The sequence below is a fragment of the Hevea brasiliensis genome, chromosome 15 (genome assembly GCF_030052815.1).
Source record: "Hevea brasiliensis isolate MT/VB/25A 57/8 chromosome 15, ASM3005281v1, whole genome shotgun sequence".
NCBI lineage: Eukaryota > Viridiplantae > Streptophyta > Magnoliopsida > Malpighiales > Euphorbiaceae > Hevea > Hevea brasiliensis.
Genome location: NC_079507.1, coordinates 69962851 through 69979180, shown reverse-complemented (window position 1 = coordinate 69979180; position 16330 = coordinate 69962851). Strand labels below are relative to the sequence as shown.

At 31.1% G+C, this 16330-nt stretch overlaps 1 protein-coding gene across 1 annotated transcript; it reads left to right on the top strand.

Annotated features, from left to right (window-relative positions):
* The first annotated feature begins 5177 nt into the window (after positions 1 to 5177).
* Positions 5178 to 8253, top strand: LOC131173842 (beta-glucosidase 18-like). The gene is made up of 11 exons (XM_058136411.1): positions 5178 to 5354; positions 5587 to 5715; positions 6131 to 6206; positions 6291 to 6365; positions 6461 to 6548; positions 6716 to 6968; positions 7055 to 7170; positions 7272 to 7524; positions 7612 to 7714; positions 7852 to 7954; positions 8052 to 8253. Exons 1-11 carry the CDS (start codon positions 5223 to 5225, stop codon positions 8236 to 8238), a joined length of 1515 nt encoding a protein of 504 aa, XP_057992394.1. The 5' UTR covers positions 5178 to 5222; the 3' UTR covers positions 8239 to 8253.
* The last annotated feature ends 8077 nt before the right edge of the window (positions 8254 to 16330 follow it).

The following is a 16330-nucleotide window of genomic DNA, read 5'->3' as shown; positions in this document are numbered from 1 at the left end:
TGTAATATATTTTTTGTAAAGTAATAAAGAAATAAAATATCACTTTACATAAATTTATATGATAAAATATGAAAATTTTATAATGTTTAAATTATTTTTATGAATAAAGTGATTATTATATTCTAAACAAAATAAAGTAATTGTTATATTCTAAACAAAATAATCATAGAAATTATAATCAATTTATATATAAAAAGAATTAGATAAGGTATTTTAATTAGCTATATCATAAATTAATTAAAAAATTACTACCACAATAGTTGAAATTTATTAAATGAAATTAAATAAGAAAGAAATTTAAATAAAAATTAATTTAATAATAAGTATTATTATTTAAATAATAATTAAAAATCAAAATTACATGTTAACCCATGCATGCATAGCATGGGCATTCTGCTAGTTTGTTAACTATTCCTAAGTCAATAGACTACTCAAAATACCCACAATTAAGGGATGTTTTGTGGTCAATAGATCTCACATATATATCAGATTTGCTTCCATTGTTGCGGGCTGCTATACTCATTCTCTTGATCTAGTTAAGACTTGTATGCCAAACAAGAAAGAAAGAAAAGGAAAGTGCAGAGAAAGTCGATAAATGAAGTACAATGGCATTGTTCCACTAAAGGCTACATGGTTCTTTTCATATCATATTTTTCTTATTAAACCTTATTAAAACCTATTAAAAACATTAAAATTCCGAAAATCAAATATAATGAAACTAAAATTAAAAAATTAACTAAAATAAGCATTAAAAGTATAAAATTGCTAAACTAAAAAGGCAAAATGAATGCAAAACTACCCTAAAATACTTATATAAAATGAGTTTATCAAAAGGTCACATGGTTCTTTTCATATCATATTTTTCTTATTAGAAGACTTCACAATTATCACATCGACACACACAATCCACAGTGGATTAGACTTGCTTATTCCTTCAAAGATTATATATAATTATATTATTTAAATAAAAAATTATCATAAGAATAAGATAGTGATGAGCGTATGCGAATTCAAAGAAATTGATAGGAATTATATAAGTTAACTGCCATTCGAAATAAAATAAAAAAATAAAAAATGTAACAACCAGCAACTTGTCATATTATTAATTCCTTTAATTTAAAAATTAAATGACTATATCACAATAATGCCGAAGATTATTGTAAAAGAACATTAACAAATAATAACTTTCTTTTTTCATAAGAATTTTTATCGTTATATATAAAATATAAAAATATAATATTTAAATGAAAAATATTCATCAAATGCAAAGACATGAAAGCTGGAGGATTTCTTGAGCCCCATATGCCTTTAAATTTCAAAATAATTGTCACCAGTTATCTCCGAAGAAAATACTATCTCTAAACTTTAATTTATATTATCAAATCACCTTAATATTAATTTACGTTATAATAAAATCCTTTTAACTTATTATTTTCGATTTCCTAAATATCTCACTACCATGACATAAGTTAAAAGAAAAAAGAATGTTAATTACTATTTTATCCTCTCCATCTTCAACCATCTCCCCATCTCCCTGTCTCTCTGACCGATTCCCTCTATCAATATCAATTACAGAATCTTATCTTCCAAATGAAAAAAATAAAATAAAATAAAATATCTAGAGAACCTTTTTGCTGATGAGAAGGAAAAACTGCAACAAATCCACTTAAAGACCTAAAATAAACATAAATTCATTCTTCAATATGTTTATTTATTATCAATTTTAAATCAGAAAATATTAATATTATATAGAAATGTATAACGATATATACACATAAAAAATATAATTTCTTATTTATGGATACAATTTTAGTAATAAAGAAACATATTTAATAAATATTAACGAGTGCAATATTGTACTTGTTAGAAAAGTCATTTAAATAATTATATTATTATATAATTAATAAAAATTATAAATTAAACTTTTATCAAACAATAATCAATATTTATTTTTTTTTTTTTATGAATCATATATTTGGTTAATTTTAAATAGATGGAAAAAATTAACAAGAAAGGCACATATATCACCCAAGTTAGCATATTCAATTTGTACTTAATTTAGCACTTAAAATATTAAGTAAAAAAAAAAACAATATAAAGACTTAAAAATACAAAATAAGACGAAAAAATTGAAAGCTTTATTTTTTTTTAATTTCCCATTATCCTTTTTTATTTTCTTTGTATATATATGATTTTTAGTGTATTTTAAATAAATATTAACTGTGTAATATTTAATTATTATTATTTTGTTCATTTTAAAAATATTTTTAACTTGAATTATTATTATTATTATTATTATTATTATTATTATTATTATTACTATTATTATTTTTTTATTATTAACATTATTATTTTTAAGTTAATTTTTTAAAAAACATTGAGGGGACCAAGTGTCTCTTGTATATAAACTCTTAATTCTAATTAAAATAAAATAATTGATAATGTATGCAATTAAAAAAAAATTGGGGGAGGCGCCCAACCATGGCAGTGCGTCCGCCCCGTGAAAGTAGGTTGGGGATAATAATATTGTTACATGAAAATTATATTTAAATTTCAACATTTTGTGTATGGTGAGGGAACATATTCTTGGGCCGTCGCAATTGAAATTTGTTTGTGTGGTCATTTCTTTAATTTTTTTTCTTCTTTCAGGATTTGGCAGATTTCTTCTTTTTAATTATTTTCATTCATTAGCTAATTAATAACATTAATGAGCACAACAAGCAGTTTATTATTGCCTATTGGCCATTGGAAGACAAGTGATCGGTTGGTTTTGATGCATTTATTAATTAATTTTATATCAAAGTTTGATTTATTTATTTATTTTTTTTGCATTAATTCCTTCGACTTTGAACGAACAAAAATTGATTCGTTTATATCGCACATGGGTCTTAGTTTTCCAAGATAACCATAAAAGTAATATATATAATTAAAAAATGAAGAAAAAAAGACCATAGACTTGCGATGACTCCAAGTCGTCCAATTATAAAGTTAATTACTTTAAGCACGTTGCTTATTAATTGCCCTGAAATTTCAGTTTCAGTTTGAACATACCATGCATGCATTATCGATGCTTCCACGAAATGAGAAAAGCAGATCTGATGGGGAGCTACTTTGGTTGGTATTGGTAACTTTGAATGGTCATATCCCATACGGCTATTCAACATATGCATTTCCTTTATATTTTGTAGACCTTGAAATACCAAAAAGAACACTAAAATAATCTGTAAAACAAGTAACCAATTTTGATTTAATGATAAGAGGTGGATGGCTTAACAAAAACATCAAGACGCTACTTTTGTAGTTTGAGATTTCCACGTACTTGAATGATATATTGATTTTTCAAATGTGACTTGTAGACTTTCGAGGAAAGGATAGTAAAACAGGTTTAGAAATCTTAATTTTAGGCGTCATGCAAACAATGGAAATGAAGAAAAGTGAGAATGCATGGAATCCAAAGTTTGCTTAACATTTTTTTATTCAATGGGTCAAATGCTTAATGGATGTTTCATGCTAAGTTTTTCCTGGTTTAATTCTTAATAAAACGGTTTGTTTATAAAGAAAAAAAAAGAGTCATATACTCAATATATCAAATAATCAAAAGTGGACTATACAGTAAGAGAAAGTCCATGTGTTCCAACTTGAATATAAGCTATCAAATGAAGATAACACGTGGCTGATGGCCCTTATTTCTCTTTGAGAAAAAGGACGCTAGGTTTATCAAAAATCTTATCAACTTGCTTGGTCAATTTTTGGTTCTTGCAATGCAGTTTCCCATCAGAAATTGCAGTGCCAACTAGAACATATCCACTAGGGGTGAGTAGATTTCGGTTTAAACTGAAAAATCAAACCAAATTGAGTCAATTCGGTTCAATCGATTTGATTTTAATATTTAATCGGTTCGGTTTGGTTTTATATTATAAAAATTTGAGTTATTTCGGTTTGGTTCGATTTTGAAGAGAAAAAATCGGTTAAATTGAATCGAATAGTAATTTTATATATTCAAATTGAACCAAATCAAACAGTATCGACTTTTAAGAAAAAGGACGCTAGGTTTATCAAAAATCTTATCAACTTGCTTGGTCAATTTTTGGTTATTGCGATCTGATTTCCCATCAGAAATTGCAATGCCAACTAGAACATATCCACTAGGGGTGAGCAGATTTCGGTTTAAATCGAAAAATCGAATCGAATCGAATCGAGTCATTTCGTTTCAATCGGTTTGATTTTAAAATTTAATCGGTTCGGTTTGGTTTAATATTATAAAAATTTTGGATATTTCGGTTTCGTTCAATTTTGAAGAGAAAAAATCAGTTAAACTGAACTAAATAGTAATTTTATATATTCAAATCGAACCAAATTAAAGCGTATCGACTTTTGAATTGGTTTATTTTTATGGGAAATTTATGAATTATATTTAATTATATATATATAAATTATTTAATTCCATTCATTAATATTTATTAGGTTTAAACCAAAGTCAAAATTAGACCAAATAACTTAAAAATTAAGTCTAAATTAAAAAATAATAAAAAATAAAACTGATCGGTTTGAACCAAGTCTAACTGAACTGAAATAGAGTGGTTCGGTTCGATTCGATTTTTCATCCATTCCGGTTCGGTTTCTAAAATATATAATTCGGTTTTCATAATTTAAGTCGATTCGGTTCGAACCGAATTCTCACCCCTAAAATACCCACAAGAGAAATAAAATGAAGAAGATTAATAATCCCAAATCAATTTCCCCAAACAAATACGACCATTTAAAATCCTTATATCATGAAGGCTTAAATTAAAAAGGAAAAAATAAAAATAAAAGCAATTCCATGAAAAATGAGCAAATTAAAACTGCCATTCTTTTGGCAGTTGTGATAGCCAGAGATATAATATGATATTTAACCAACAATGTATGCCAGCAACTTGCATATATATTATATACCAATTAATTAATTAACATAAATTATGCACAATCCTTTCCTTGATTAATCTAATCCGTTGGACTTAGCAAGATATTGACCGTCAAGTTTGATCATTATATTTGACCACAAATGAGAAGTTGCATTGGCAGGCAGCATATTCAACTAGTAATAAAAAAATATAAAAAATGCCAATGAGTTCTCTATATAAAGGGACGACAATATCCCAGCATTTACACAATCCAATTAAGAAGTTAACCTCTGTTATTAGTTGTGCAGCAGCAGAAGAGAATAGCATTAGTAGTGAAGGATGAAGAAAGCCTGTTTTGTGTTAGTTCTCTTCCTATCATCAATAGCGTTGATGATAGAGAGGTGTTCATGTTTGGACCGTAGCCAATTCCCTCCTTCTTTTCTCTTTGGTACCGCAACTTCTTCTTATCAGGTTGGTATATGTAAGCTTCTCTTCTATATATTTATGCATTGTATTAAACAAATTTATACTATCACAGACCGGCAAGCAACATTCGCTTTGCTTTATGAGAAATCTTTTTTTTGCCTGAAAATTTGCTGTTAAGAGTAAAAAATCTGTTTGGTTTGCATCAAAGGCCTGCAGATTAATTTCTATATATTCCTGCAGATTTATTATTAATTTCTATATATGTTTATTCCTGCAGATTGAAGGAGCATACTTGGAAGGCAACAAAGGCCTAAGCAATTGGGATGTATTTACTCACGTATCTGGTGCAAATACTGCGGATGGAAGCAATGGGGATGTAGCTGATGATCACTATCATCTATTTTTGGTAATCAATAATTTTCTTGACTTAATTAAATAATCTATTTTTCTATTAATTAGAGTTCCGAAAGTTCCTATCAATAACAGGGATGAAAAGAGCAAAAAATTTTGACTTAATTTGATTATATTTGCAAACGTTTTCCACTAATTAGAATGAAGTTTCTACCAAAAACAAGATCCAACTTAGCCAAATTAAGGATTAAAAAATCATTGGATACTAGTAATTTAATCATTTTAAAAAATGATATTAGTAATAAAAATAATTTTTAATTGTGCTAAGATGAATTAGACTAGTCTCAACAAGAGGCAGAAAAAAAATAAAATATGGTGGTTCTTTTTTCTTTTTAAATATTGAAAAAATATATTTTTTTTTGGTAGAAGAAATATTGAAAATATTATAAATTATGCTTGTATTTTGACAGGACGACATAGAGTTAATGCATTCCCTTGGAGTAAATTCATATAGATTTTCGATTTCATGGGTCAGAATCCTTCCAAGTATGTTACACAAAAATTTTCCTTTAAATATGAGTTTTCTATTTCATTTCTTTATGTTTTAATTAATTTTGATCTTAATAATAGAGGGTAGATTTGGAGAGATCAATTCTGAAGGAATTACATTTTACAATAAGCTTATTGATGCTCTTTTGCTCAAAGGTAAATACATAGCCCCATTTTATGCTACTTTGACACTTAGATTTAAGTACTTTTGTATTATTATTATTCTTATGTATACCTTTTTAATTATGTAGGAATAGAACCAGTTGTTACCTTGCATCATTTTGATGTTCCTCAAGAACTAGAAGATCGATACGGCGCTTGGCTAAGTTCTCAAATACAGTAAGTTTCTCTATATTTGGTACTTTTTTTTTATATAAAAGTTAAAGAAAATTTTAGAAAAGTATGCTTTGGAGGTTTTAGTTACAGAAAATTATAAAATGCTACCATTGTTAATAATATGAGCAAGATTAATAAACATCTACTCTACCATCTTAATTTTGTTATAGGGATGATTTCGGCTACTTCGCAGATATCTGCTTCCAAGCTTTTGGAGACAGAGTCAAACATTGGATTACACTCAATGAAGCTAACATGGTAGCCCAATATGGCTACTACAGTGGAATATGGCCACCAAATCGATGCTCTTACCCTGTAGGCAAATGTAAAGCTGGGAACTCTGAGTTAGAGCCTTACATTGCTGCACATAATATGATATTAGCGCATGCCACAGCAACTGAAATTTACCGGAAGAAGTATCAGGTATTATATACATTATGACTTCAAATACTGAAAAGAGAATTCTTTCCCATGCCATGTTTACTTAATAAAATTATTACTTGAAATAGGAAAAACAAGGAGGAAAAATTGGCATTGTATTACATATCTACTGGTATGAGCCATTGAGAGATATTCCAGCTGATCGTGTGGCTGCTCAACGAGCTTTAGGTTTCATTGCCGCATGGTAATAAATTGCTCTAATTAGTTAAAGTTTTATACTATAAAGTTGCTGCTTGCCCTCAGATGAATTAATAGGAGTGCAAATTCTTTCGTTGGTGTGTGTAGGTTTATGGATCCCATTATGTTTGGAGAGTATCCGCCAGAGATGCAACAGATTGTAGGTCTAAGGCTACCAACATTTTCAGTGGAGGATAAGAGGAAACTAGCAAACAAATTGGATTTCATTGGAATCAACCATTATAGCACCCTCTATGCAAAGGATTGTTTGTTGACACCATGCAATTATCATGATGATTTACTTAAAGATACCTTTACTTATGGAACTGGAGAGAAAGATGGAGTTCTTATAGGAGAGCCAGTAAGATATCCAAAGCTCACAATTTAAATAACAAATCAAATGATAATAACAGTACTTAACATTGCTTTTTGTTTTGTCCTTATATAGACAGCAATGCCTACCTTCTATGTTGTTCCAAATAGCATGGAGAAGACAATCATGTACTTCAAAGATAGATACAACAACACGCCTATGTACATCACAGAAAATGGTATGTATATCAAAAAAGCCCAATACTATTTTTTTTTAATTATTTGAAACTAACTTAAATATGTGTATAATTAGCAATTATCAAACAGAGATTAGTAATTCAGTCTCAGGACTTAAAAAATTATACACTACTTGCAGGATATGCACAGCCTAGCAGCAAAAACATTGAAGATATGCTCAATGACGTGAACAGGTTAGAGTACATGCAGGGTTACCTCACTTCTTTGGTTTCGGCAATCGGGTAAATTCACATTTTCTTGTCTATCAATGTTCTTGAAAATCATGGGTTCTGTTTTTAGTTGAAGTGGTAATCTTACAAATGTTAATAAAAATTACAGGAATGGAGCAGATGTGAGAGGCTACTTCCATTGGTCTCTGATAGACAATTTTGAGTGGGCTTATGGTTATACAATAAGCTTCGGATTGTATCATGTAGACCGCAGAACAATGCAAAGAACACCAAAGAGATCAGCCAAATGGTTCCAGCATTTCTTGAAAAATGAATCTAGTTTTTTTCTTGCCTAAGAATAGCGACGCAACAATATTGTGCATTTGTAATCTAGATTGGTATAAAGCTAGATAGACAGTGTGCACAATATATTCATAGTTATTCATTGATTTAAGTTGTTCCTTCTGTGGCATTTGCAATCCAGATTCTTGAAAAGTTAGATACAGACAGTGTTCTTTCATATATTTATTGTAGTTGTCCCTTATTATTTGGAATTCACGTAGCTATGTCACATGTACAATAGCTATATCACATGTGAAAGAATATTCAAGCTTCTATTTTTTTCATGTTTTAGCTCTTAATAAGAAATTTAGCTATATTTTTTTTACTTCATATCACCTTTTTTTACCAAAACTAGACATGCAAGAAATATCTTAATTATATTAATTAAATCAAAATACATTTACCAATATAACTATTTTTTTTTTTATAAAATGGATTATTTGCAATAAAACTAAGTAAAGCTTGGCATGGGTTTGGCAATTATTCCTAGGTCAATAGATCTACTCAAAACATTCAAAATTAACGCTTGTTCTACGATTAATAGATGTCGCTTATATAATAGATTCGCTTCCATTATTACTGGCTCCTCCACTCATCCTCTTGATCTGGTTAAGGCTTGTATGTCGAACAAGAAAGAGAGAGGAGAAGATGGCTTCTCCACTCATCCTTTTGATCTGGTTAAGGCTTGTATGCCGAACAAGAAAGAGAAAGGGAAGAGGGCAGAGAAAGTAGATCAATAACTCACAGTGGCATTGCTCCTCTGAAGGTCACATAGTTCTTTTCAAATTCTACCACATTTTTCTTATTAAAAGAACTCATAATTTTCACACATACACACAAATACACAATTTGCAGTGGGTTGAATGAGTGAGAGATTTTAGAATATAATCATTATATATATATATATATATATATATATAACAGTTTTATTATTCGTTATCTATATATAATATTGACAGGACTGTATTGAATAAATTCTCATAAATTAAATTTTTTATTTATATAAATGGCAAGAAAAAATACCATTAACAATGGATAATGTTTGAGAGATATGATAATATGATATTCGCAACTTTTTATCATTAACAATAATGAAATAATAAAGGAATGGAAGAAAAATTAAGAATGAGTTGAAAATAATTATTAAAATGATATCATGATGAGATGCTTGCATCTATATATACAAAACAAATGTTATATATGCATGCAACTTCCTAGAACTTCCTTATTCCTCCACATATTGAATAAAATTATATTATTTATAAAAAATTATCATAAGGATAAGATAGTGATAGGAGTATCCGAATTCAAAGAAATTGATAGGAAAATAAAATAGCACCTGCATTCAAAATAAAAAAATGTATATTCTCAAAAAAAAAAATAATAATATAAAATAAAAAAATGTAACTACCAGCAACTTGTCATCCTTTCACCCTAGATTCAAAAACACGATGTGAAGGAAATTAATTATTTTCTTGTAGAAATTTAACAAATGATATATATATTTTTTGAATTTTTTTCATAAGACATAAGCAATAGAATAGTCCATTTAAGCAATAAAATCATTAAAAAGAGTGTAATAAATTTCTTATTGAGTATCCATTTCTAATAGCCTCTATTCTTTTTAAAAATATTAAAATAAATTAAAAAAAAATCAAATTGGTTATTAAGTGAACACAATATAATCTATAGAGACCTGAAAATCAAATATAAGGATAAAGCTCCATATGTTAGCCAAAAAAAGCTCCAAAATATAAATTAAAATAAATAATATATTTCCCTAATTTTTTTGGTTTATATATATATTTTGAGGAAGACTTGTGCATCTTTTATCATTCATGAATTCTTGGACTAGTCTTCCTTCCTCTGTTAGTTGAAGGTATCTTCATGCACGATACCATTCTTTTGGCAGTTGACCAACTATTCTTTTATTTAGGAGTCAGGAAAAAAAAAAAAGTTATGCGGGGGCCATGTATGTAAGCAACATGCACATATTATATAAATATCTAACACTCTCTCAAATCCCAATCCTTTTATTAATCTAATCCGTTAGATTTAGCAAGATATTGACCGTTGATACGGTGTGTCCGCAAGTGCACGGGTCACAGTAGTATAGTTTTAAAAAATGATATCGATCCCACAGGGAATTGTGCTTAAATTGGAAATAAAGGTATAAGCTAATTAGAATGACAAAATTTAAAAGATATTAAAAATGAAATCTAAAAATTAAAATTGGTATTTAAGGAATTTAAGCTAAATCAAACAATTAACTAAAATTAATTAAACTAGATTGCCAAAATTTAATTTGAAATTTCTATTTATGAAATTGAGAGGAATTAAATCTAAATTCAATAAAAATTAAAGTGATTCTAGAGATTGGATTTTTCAATATTGTTTGCATGTGGTTTATCCCTAATTTAGCCAAACAAATGAAAATTGCAATTTTGAGGGAAATCAATTCTTAAATTTTTGAAACCTTTTTCAAGCATTTCAAAGTTGGTTTTCATTAAATCAAACCCTGTTTTCACGGTATTTCAAACCTAACAAAAACCCAATTAAAGCTCTAATTGATTTTTTTGGAAAATTCCCCTTAATCCTCTTAGCTTATTTCTAACACCAAGAAAATAAAGTTTATTGCAAGATTATCTATCCTTAATATTCACTTTTCAGTCCATCTATTAAGGATTAAAGCTTAACTTAATGAGGGCCCATTCATCAAGCAAGGCAACAAGCTCACAAGCAATAAATCAAAATGTAACAAATCCCATTTAAATGGCTAAATCAGTTCAAAACCACAATACAAATCAATATTTACAAACCCATCTCTAGAATCTCAATCAACTACTCACTATTTATAGTTTTAAGACAAACCCAAATGTATAAATGAAGAAATAATGGAAATGTAAGCTAAGGGGTAGAAAAACCCAAAAATATGCAGCAGAATCTGCTGCAAAAAAGTGCAGAAAATGGGTTCTGCAGCTGCTGGAGAAAATGCAGAACGTGCTCCCTCCTTCTCTCTTTCTAATCTTGCCAAAAATGCCTCCCTTGCTCTCTATGGAAAGAAAATGATAAAATGAGACTTTATATAGGCTAAGGGTCTGCCCTAGAATGGGTAAAAAGGGGGAAGGTTCCAGAGAAAGTGAGGTAAAAAGCCAGAGTAACGGAAATGCCACGTCAACTATTTCCAGTAAAAATGACATAAGCCGAGTCAGTTGTGTCGTGGGTTGTGTTGCAGGTTGTGTAGCTCTCGGCCTGAATATCTGACGATCGACACAACCTGCGACATAAGCTAATTCGGTTGTGCTGCAGGTTGTGTCGCTCTCGGCCATTTTTTACTCAACTTCAAAATTTTTGCAATTCGACTTTAATCTCCTCCAAATGGCTACTCTGATCAAAATACATCAAATTTCTCCAAATTTACCCTACAAAACAAATAAATTCCAAAAATTAAACTAAGAAATGTGAAAATTGTAAAATTGACTAAATATATACTAATATCTATAATAATGGCTATGAACAAGGGTAAATTATGTGCAAAAATTACTCCTAAATGATGATATTAAATGCATGCATCAAATTCCCCCATACTCAAACTCTTGCTTGTCCTCAAGCAAAATTTCATTGAAACTCATTTGGAAGGGAATAGAATCAGTCTTTGAAAACACAAAATTCACTAATCCAAACTACCAACTTACCTCTAGCCTCCAACATTCTAAGTTCCCACCAGCAAAGCACAAAGAATGAAGCAATCACTCTCAACAATTACAAAATAGCTAAGAATTAACTAATCAACCCAAGCAACAAATACCAACCAACTACAAGAGTCAATTGTGCCAAAACAAACCTAAATGAAATAGATAGCCAATGTGTCTCAAATAGAAGGTGAGTAATGTATGGAAGATTATGTTGCCAAACCCATATGCAAGCATAAAAGATCTAACTCTACTAATGTAACAAGCATTTTTCAAAGAATCATTAGGTCTTTTTAAGGGTTGTAATGGGGTCATATAAGGTAAAATTGTGGTTAACAAAGAAAGGGAATAAGGTAAACAAAATATGAGAATAATATTAATCATGAAACTCAAAGTGCATCCATTTTTTTTTTAAAATTTTTTTTTTTTCATCAAGAGGAAAGAAATTCACAATGAATCTCAAGTGCTATCACAATGATTATATAAAGGGACTACTTTTTATACTTTTTTTTTCTCTTTTTTTTATTTTTATTTTGTATGTGTCCCTATTTCATGTCACACCCAAAATTACCTTTGGGATATTTTGGCGACCATTTTTTTTTATCAACTTTTCACAATTACTCTAGCACTTTTCAAGATGTTTCAATCCTCCGAGTTTTTTTTTTTATCATTATTTTTTATGCACTTAATTGCTAAAATATTATTCTCATAGATAGGTGGTAGTGTTTAGGTTTAATGGCTAGGTAAATGATTTGGGTTCCAAAGAAATTAGGGAATTAAGGTTCAAGGGGGTTTGCAAGGATTGAAATGAGATTAAGGTAGGTTAAGGCTAAATGTGAGGTTTAAAATATGAAGGAATGCCTAAATCATATTCTTATCAAATGCAAGTTAAAAATTTCGCTTTGAAAGATCTAAGATGCTTGTTTTAGGAATGGTGAGACGACAATGACCATTTTCTTCCTTAAAGGCTTATCCAGACACTCAAAACTCAAAATAACTAATCAGAATCTGCATACCTAGATGAATGTATTAATTTTCAGCTATTAAGTAAGAGAAAGAATGATGCTTAAGACTTTGTACCCAGCTGGAACTTTCATTCCACTAACCATCTAAAGGCAAGTTGGATTGCTTGAATAAGCAACTTATGAAATTCAAAGACTGGTTTAAAAATTCAAAAATTTTAAATGAATGAATGAAATGCATGAGTGTATAAATGTATAGTCAACCTATATGTAACTAAGTATGCATAACTAAGTATATGAAGCTATATGCAAGTGTATGTGTGTGAATATGTACAAGTATGAAGTAATGAATGAGTATGTCACTATATGCAAATGAAAAAGAAAAATAATTTTTGCAAAAAATTTACCCTCTCCCCCATACTCAGAATGAACATTGTCCTCAATGTTAAAAGAGTGCAAGGAATGGGATAATTTGGCTATATGTGCATAAAGAATTATTACCCTGTTGCATAAGCGATAGCACAACTTGTGTTGAAAGTGACACAAGCTGAGATGAGAATTGTTACCTCATTGAAGTGCAGCCAATTTAATTAGATAAAATTTGGACAGCTACTGCACTCATTGCAAAAGAAACAGTGCGATGGAATCCATTAAATCAATTAAACTCAAAAAGTTGAAATAGGAAGTTAAGCTCAAAAATGTAACCATCAAGTGTAAATCCGAAGTAGCACATAAAAGCAAGTGAGCAATGTACTAAAAATATAAAAGAAAAATGTATTTTATGAGGAACTAAAAAAAACTGAATAAGTAAATGGTTTAAGTAAAATAAAAACAACACAAGCAAAATAAGTTCAAAATATGAAGTAATTAAGCAATGAAATTAAAGACATGAAATGTAAATGGAGAATAAAAGCTGGTCAGTCAGGTATGAGAAGTCCTTTGCCCTTGTCATCTTGTGGAGGTGGTGGTGCTTGTGGTGGTTGCTGTGGAGAGATGATGCTCAAAACCAGTGCCTGGTTTGTTTCGATCTTCTCCAGCTTAGCTCGCATGACTTTCAACTCGTCTTGCATTTCAGCACTTCTATCCAAATATATGTCGGCTAAATCTCGTAGTGTCTGAAAAGAGACATCCGTCATTTGCCGAAAAGAATAGATTTCATCACTGAGATTCTCCATGAATGTCAAAAGAGTTGCTAAGGATGGTCCAGAAGCTGTTGATGAAGCAGGTTGAGCAGCTGGTGGAGATCGGCTTGAAGGTTGTGTAAAAGGCTGTGCAAATGGTCGCTCAGATGCTGAGGAGGAGCTAATTGCAGTGGGAGAACCAGGTGGTGGCTCTGTTAGTGCAGGAATCTCATACAGCTTGGTAGCCTCATTTTTTATACAAAATTTTTGGTTGGCCAAATGAGGTCCATCCAAAAATAACAAACCAGTTGGAAGAGCAGGACACTTGTGCATTTGAGGATTAAAGCCAAAATAATGTGCAATGGGTGTGACCAAACCTCCAAAGTCAATGTTACCAGTACCTCTAGTGGTCTGGCGGACCACATGTCGGCAAAAATAATAACCAGGGGAAGCTTTTTTGCCAGTTTTTGCACACCACAAAAAGAATAGATCATACTGTGACATTGTGCCAACACTAGATCCTCTGCCTAAAATTGTATTTGCAATTAGTCGCTGAAGCAATCTCAAGGCATGATTCTCAATCTTGGAGGCCTTACTGTGTCCTGGTTTGAAGGTACCTGCTGAAGGTGCAATTCGCTTCCAAAATTCACACGCATTATAGTCCCATTGGCTAGTAGGTATTTTGAACAGACCATCAGGTGAAAAGCCAAATATATGGTGAAAATTATCCATAGACAGCACCCTATCTTGACCAAGGCATCTAAAATGGATTGTCAAGTCATTGTCCAAGGCAATTTTATGCTCATTAGTGGACAGGGAGGCCATAAATTCCTGCACTAAAATGGGGTAAACCAGTTCCTGTTTATGTGCAAATCGCACCCAACCTAAAGCATCTAACAGAGTCTGCATTTCATCATAAATCTTTAAGGATTTAAGTGTAGACACATCCAAATACCGAGTTTGAACCATTTGTCGGGCGACAACTCTTGCCTTATTTTTCTTCATATCGGCAGTAGGTAATACCCAGTGTGTAGCAGTAGGCGAAGAGAAAGGGAATGCAAAGTTACCTTTAGATGTACCAGGGCGCTTGACCGCTGACTTCGGAATGCCACGTCGGACAGCAGGTGCTGCCGGCATTGGGGGCAGAATTGGGGGTTGTTGTGCGGTCGGGTCGGGTCGCTTCCTCTTAACGCCGCCCGTTGATTTGTGAGGTTTAATACTTTTCGCCTTTTTCTTCTTGAATGTGGCGATCGGAGCGTCAGCAGAATGGGCAGGCGATGGGTCGGCGTGCATGGGTGGGGTGCCTTGGGGCTGCGGCGGCTGTGAGGAGTGGGGAGGCGAGTTTTCGAATGATAATGGGGAGTCGGACATGGCGAAATGGAGGGGCGTGATCGGAAAAGGAGAAATATGGGAAGAATGGTGGGTGGTGGAGGCGACGGTGAAGATGAAGGTGACGACGGGATGGGAGGGTTGTGTCGAGAGCGATGTCGAGAGGGAGAAGGGGTTATGGGTTTACGGGTTGTGGGCTTGGGGATTGGGGTTTAGTCGGTTGGGCTGGTTTTAGGTTTGGTTTCGGGCTTGTAGGCTTTGGGTTTTTTTTTTTTTTAATCGGTTGGGTTTTAGATTTAATTTTTGGGTGTGGGCTTTTGGGTTTTACTGCTGGCCCATTCCGGTGAAGAAAGTTTTTATCCCGTTTATGTCGCAAGTTGTGCAGTCTGCTGCCCAAAAATGACCGAATTTCATAGCACCTAAAAAAAATTGAAACAAATTATATTTCGAATGATTAAACCTTTATAACATGAATTCTAATTGTTCAATTTGTCATGTTCATCAAGTTCTCATAAAAGAATAATTTTTCAAAGCACCAATTCACACATCCAAATTCAAATAATTTTCCTTTTAATCCAAGATGTCAAATTTGGAAAAATTTTCTCTTGAAATTAACCAAAAGGGCAATGAATCCAGCAAAAATCACCAGCAAATACTCAACAAAAGAAAGATGAAAATTATAAGTGAACAAATTTAAAACTAAAATTTAAAGCTAAAAATAAAATTTTTATTGCTCATTTGCTTGCAATGCATTGTATCCCATCTGCACAAGGAAATTAGAACAATGTTAAACTCTGAATAAGGAGTATAGAAAAACTTAAAACAAATATATATATGAAAGAAATAAAGAATCAATAAAAAATTATGAGTTATGCACAAAAATACTAAGTTTAGGTCTTTAGCTTGACCATACTCACTCAAGATGTTATGGAGAATGAGAGAGATAGCAAGTTGCTATCTTCTCAATTGGCTCACCAACTGAATAGTGCCTCAACCTTTGCC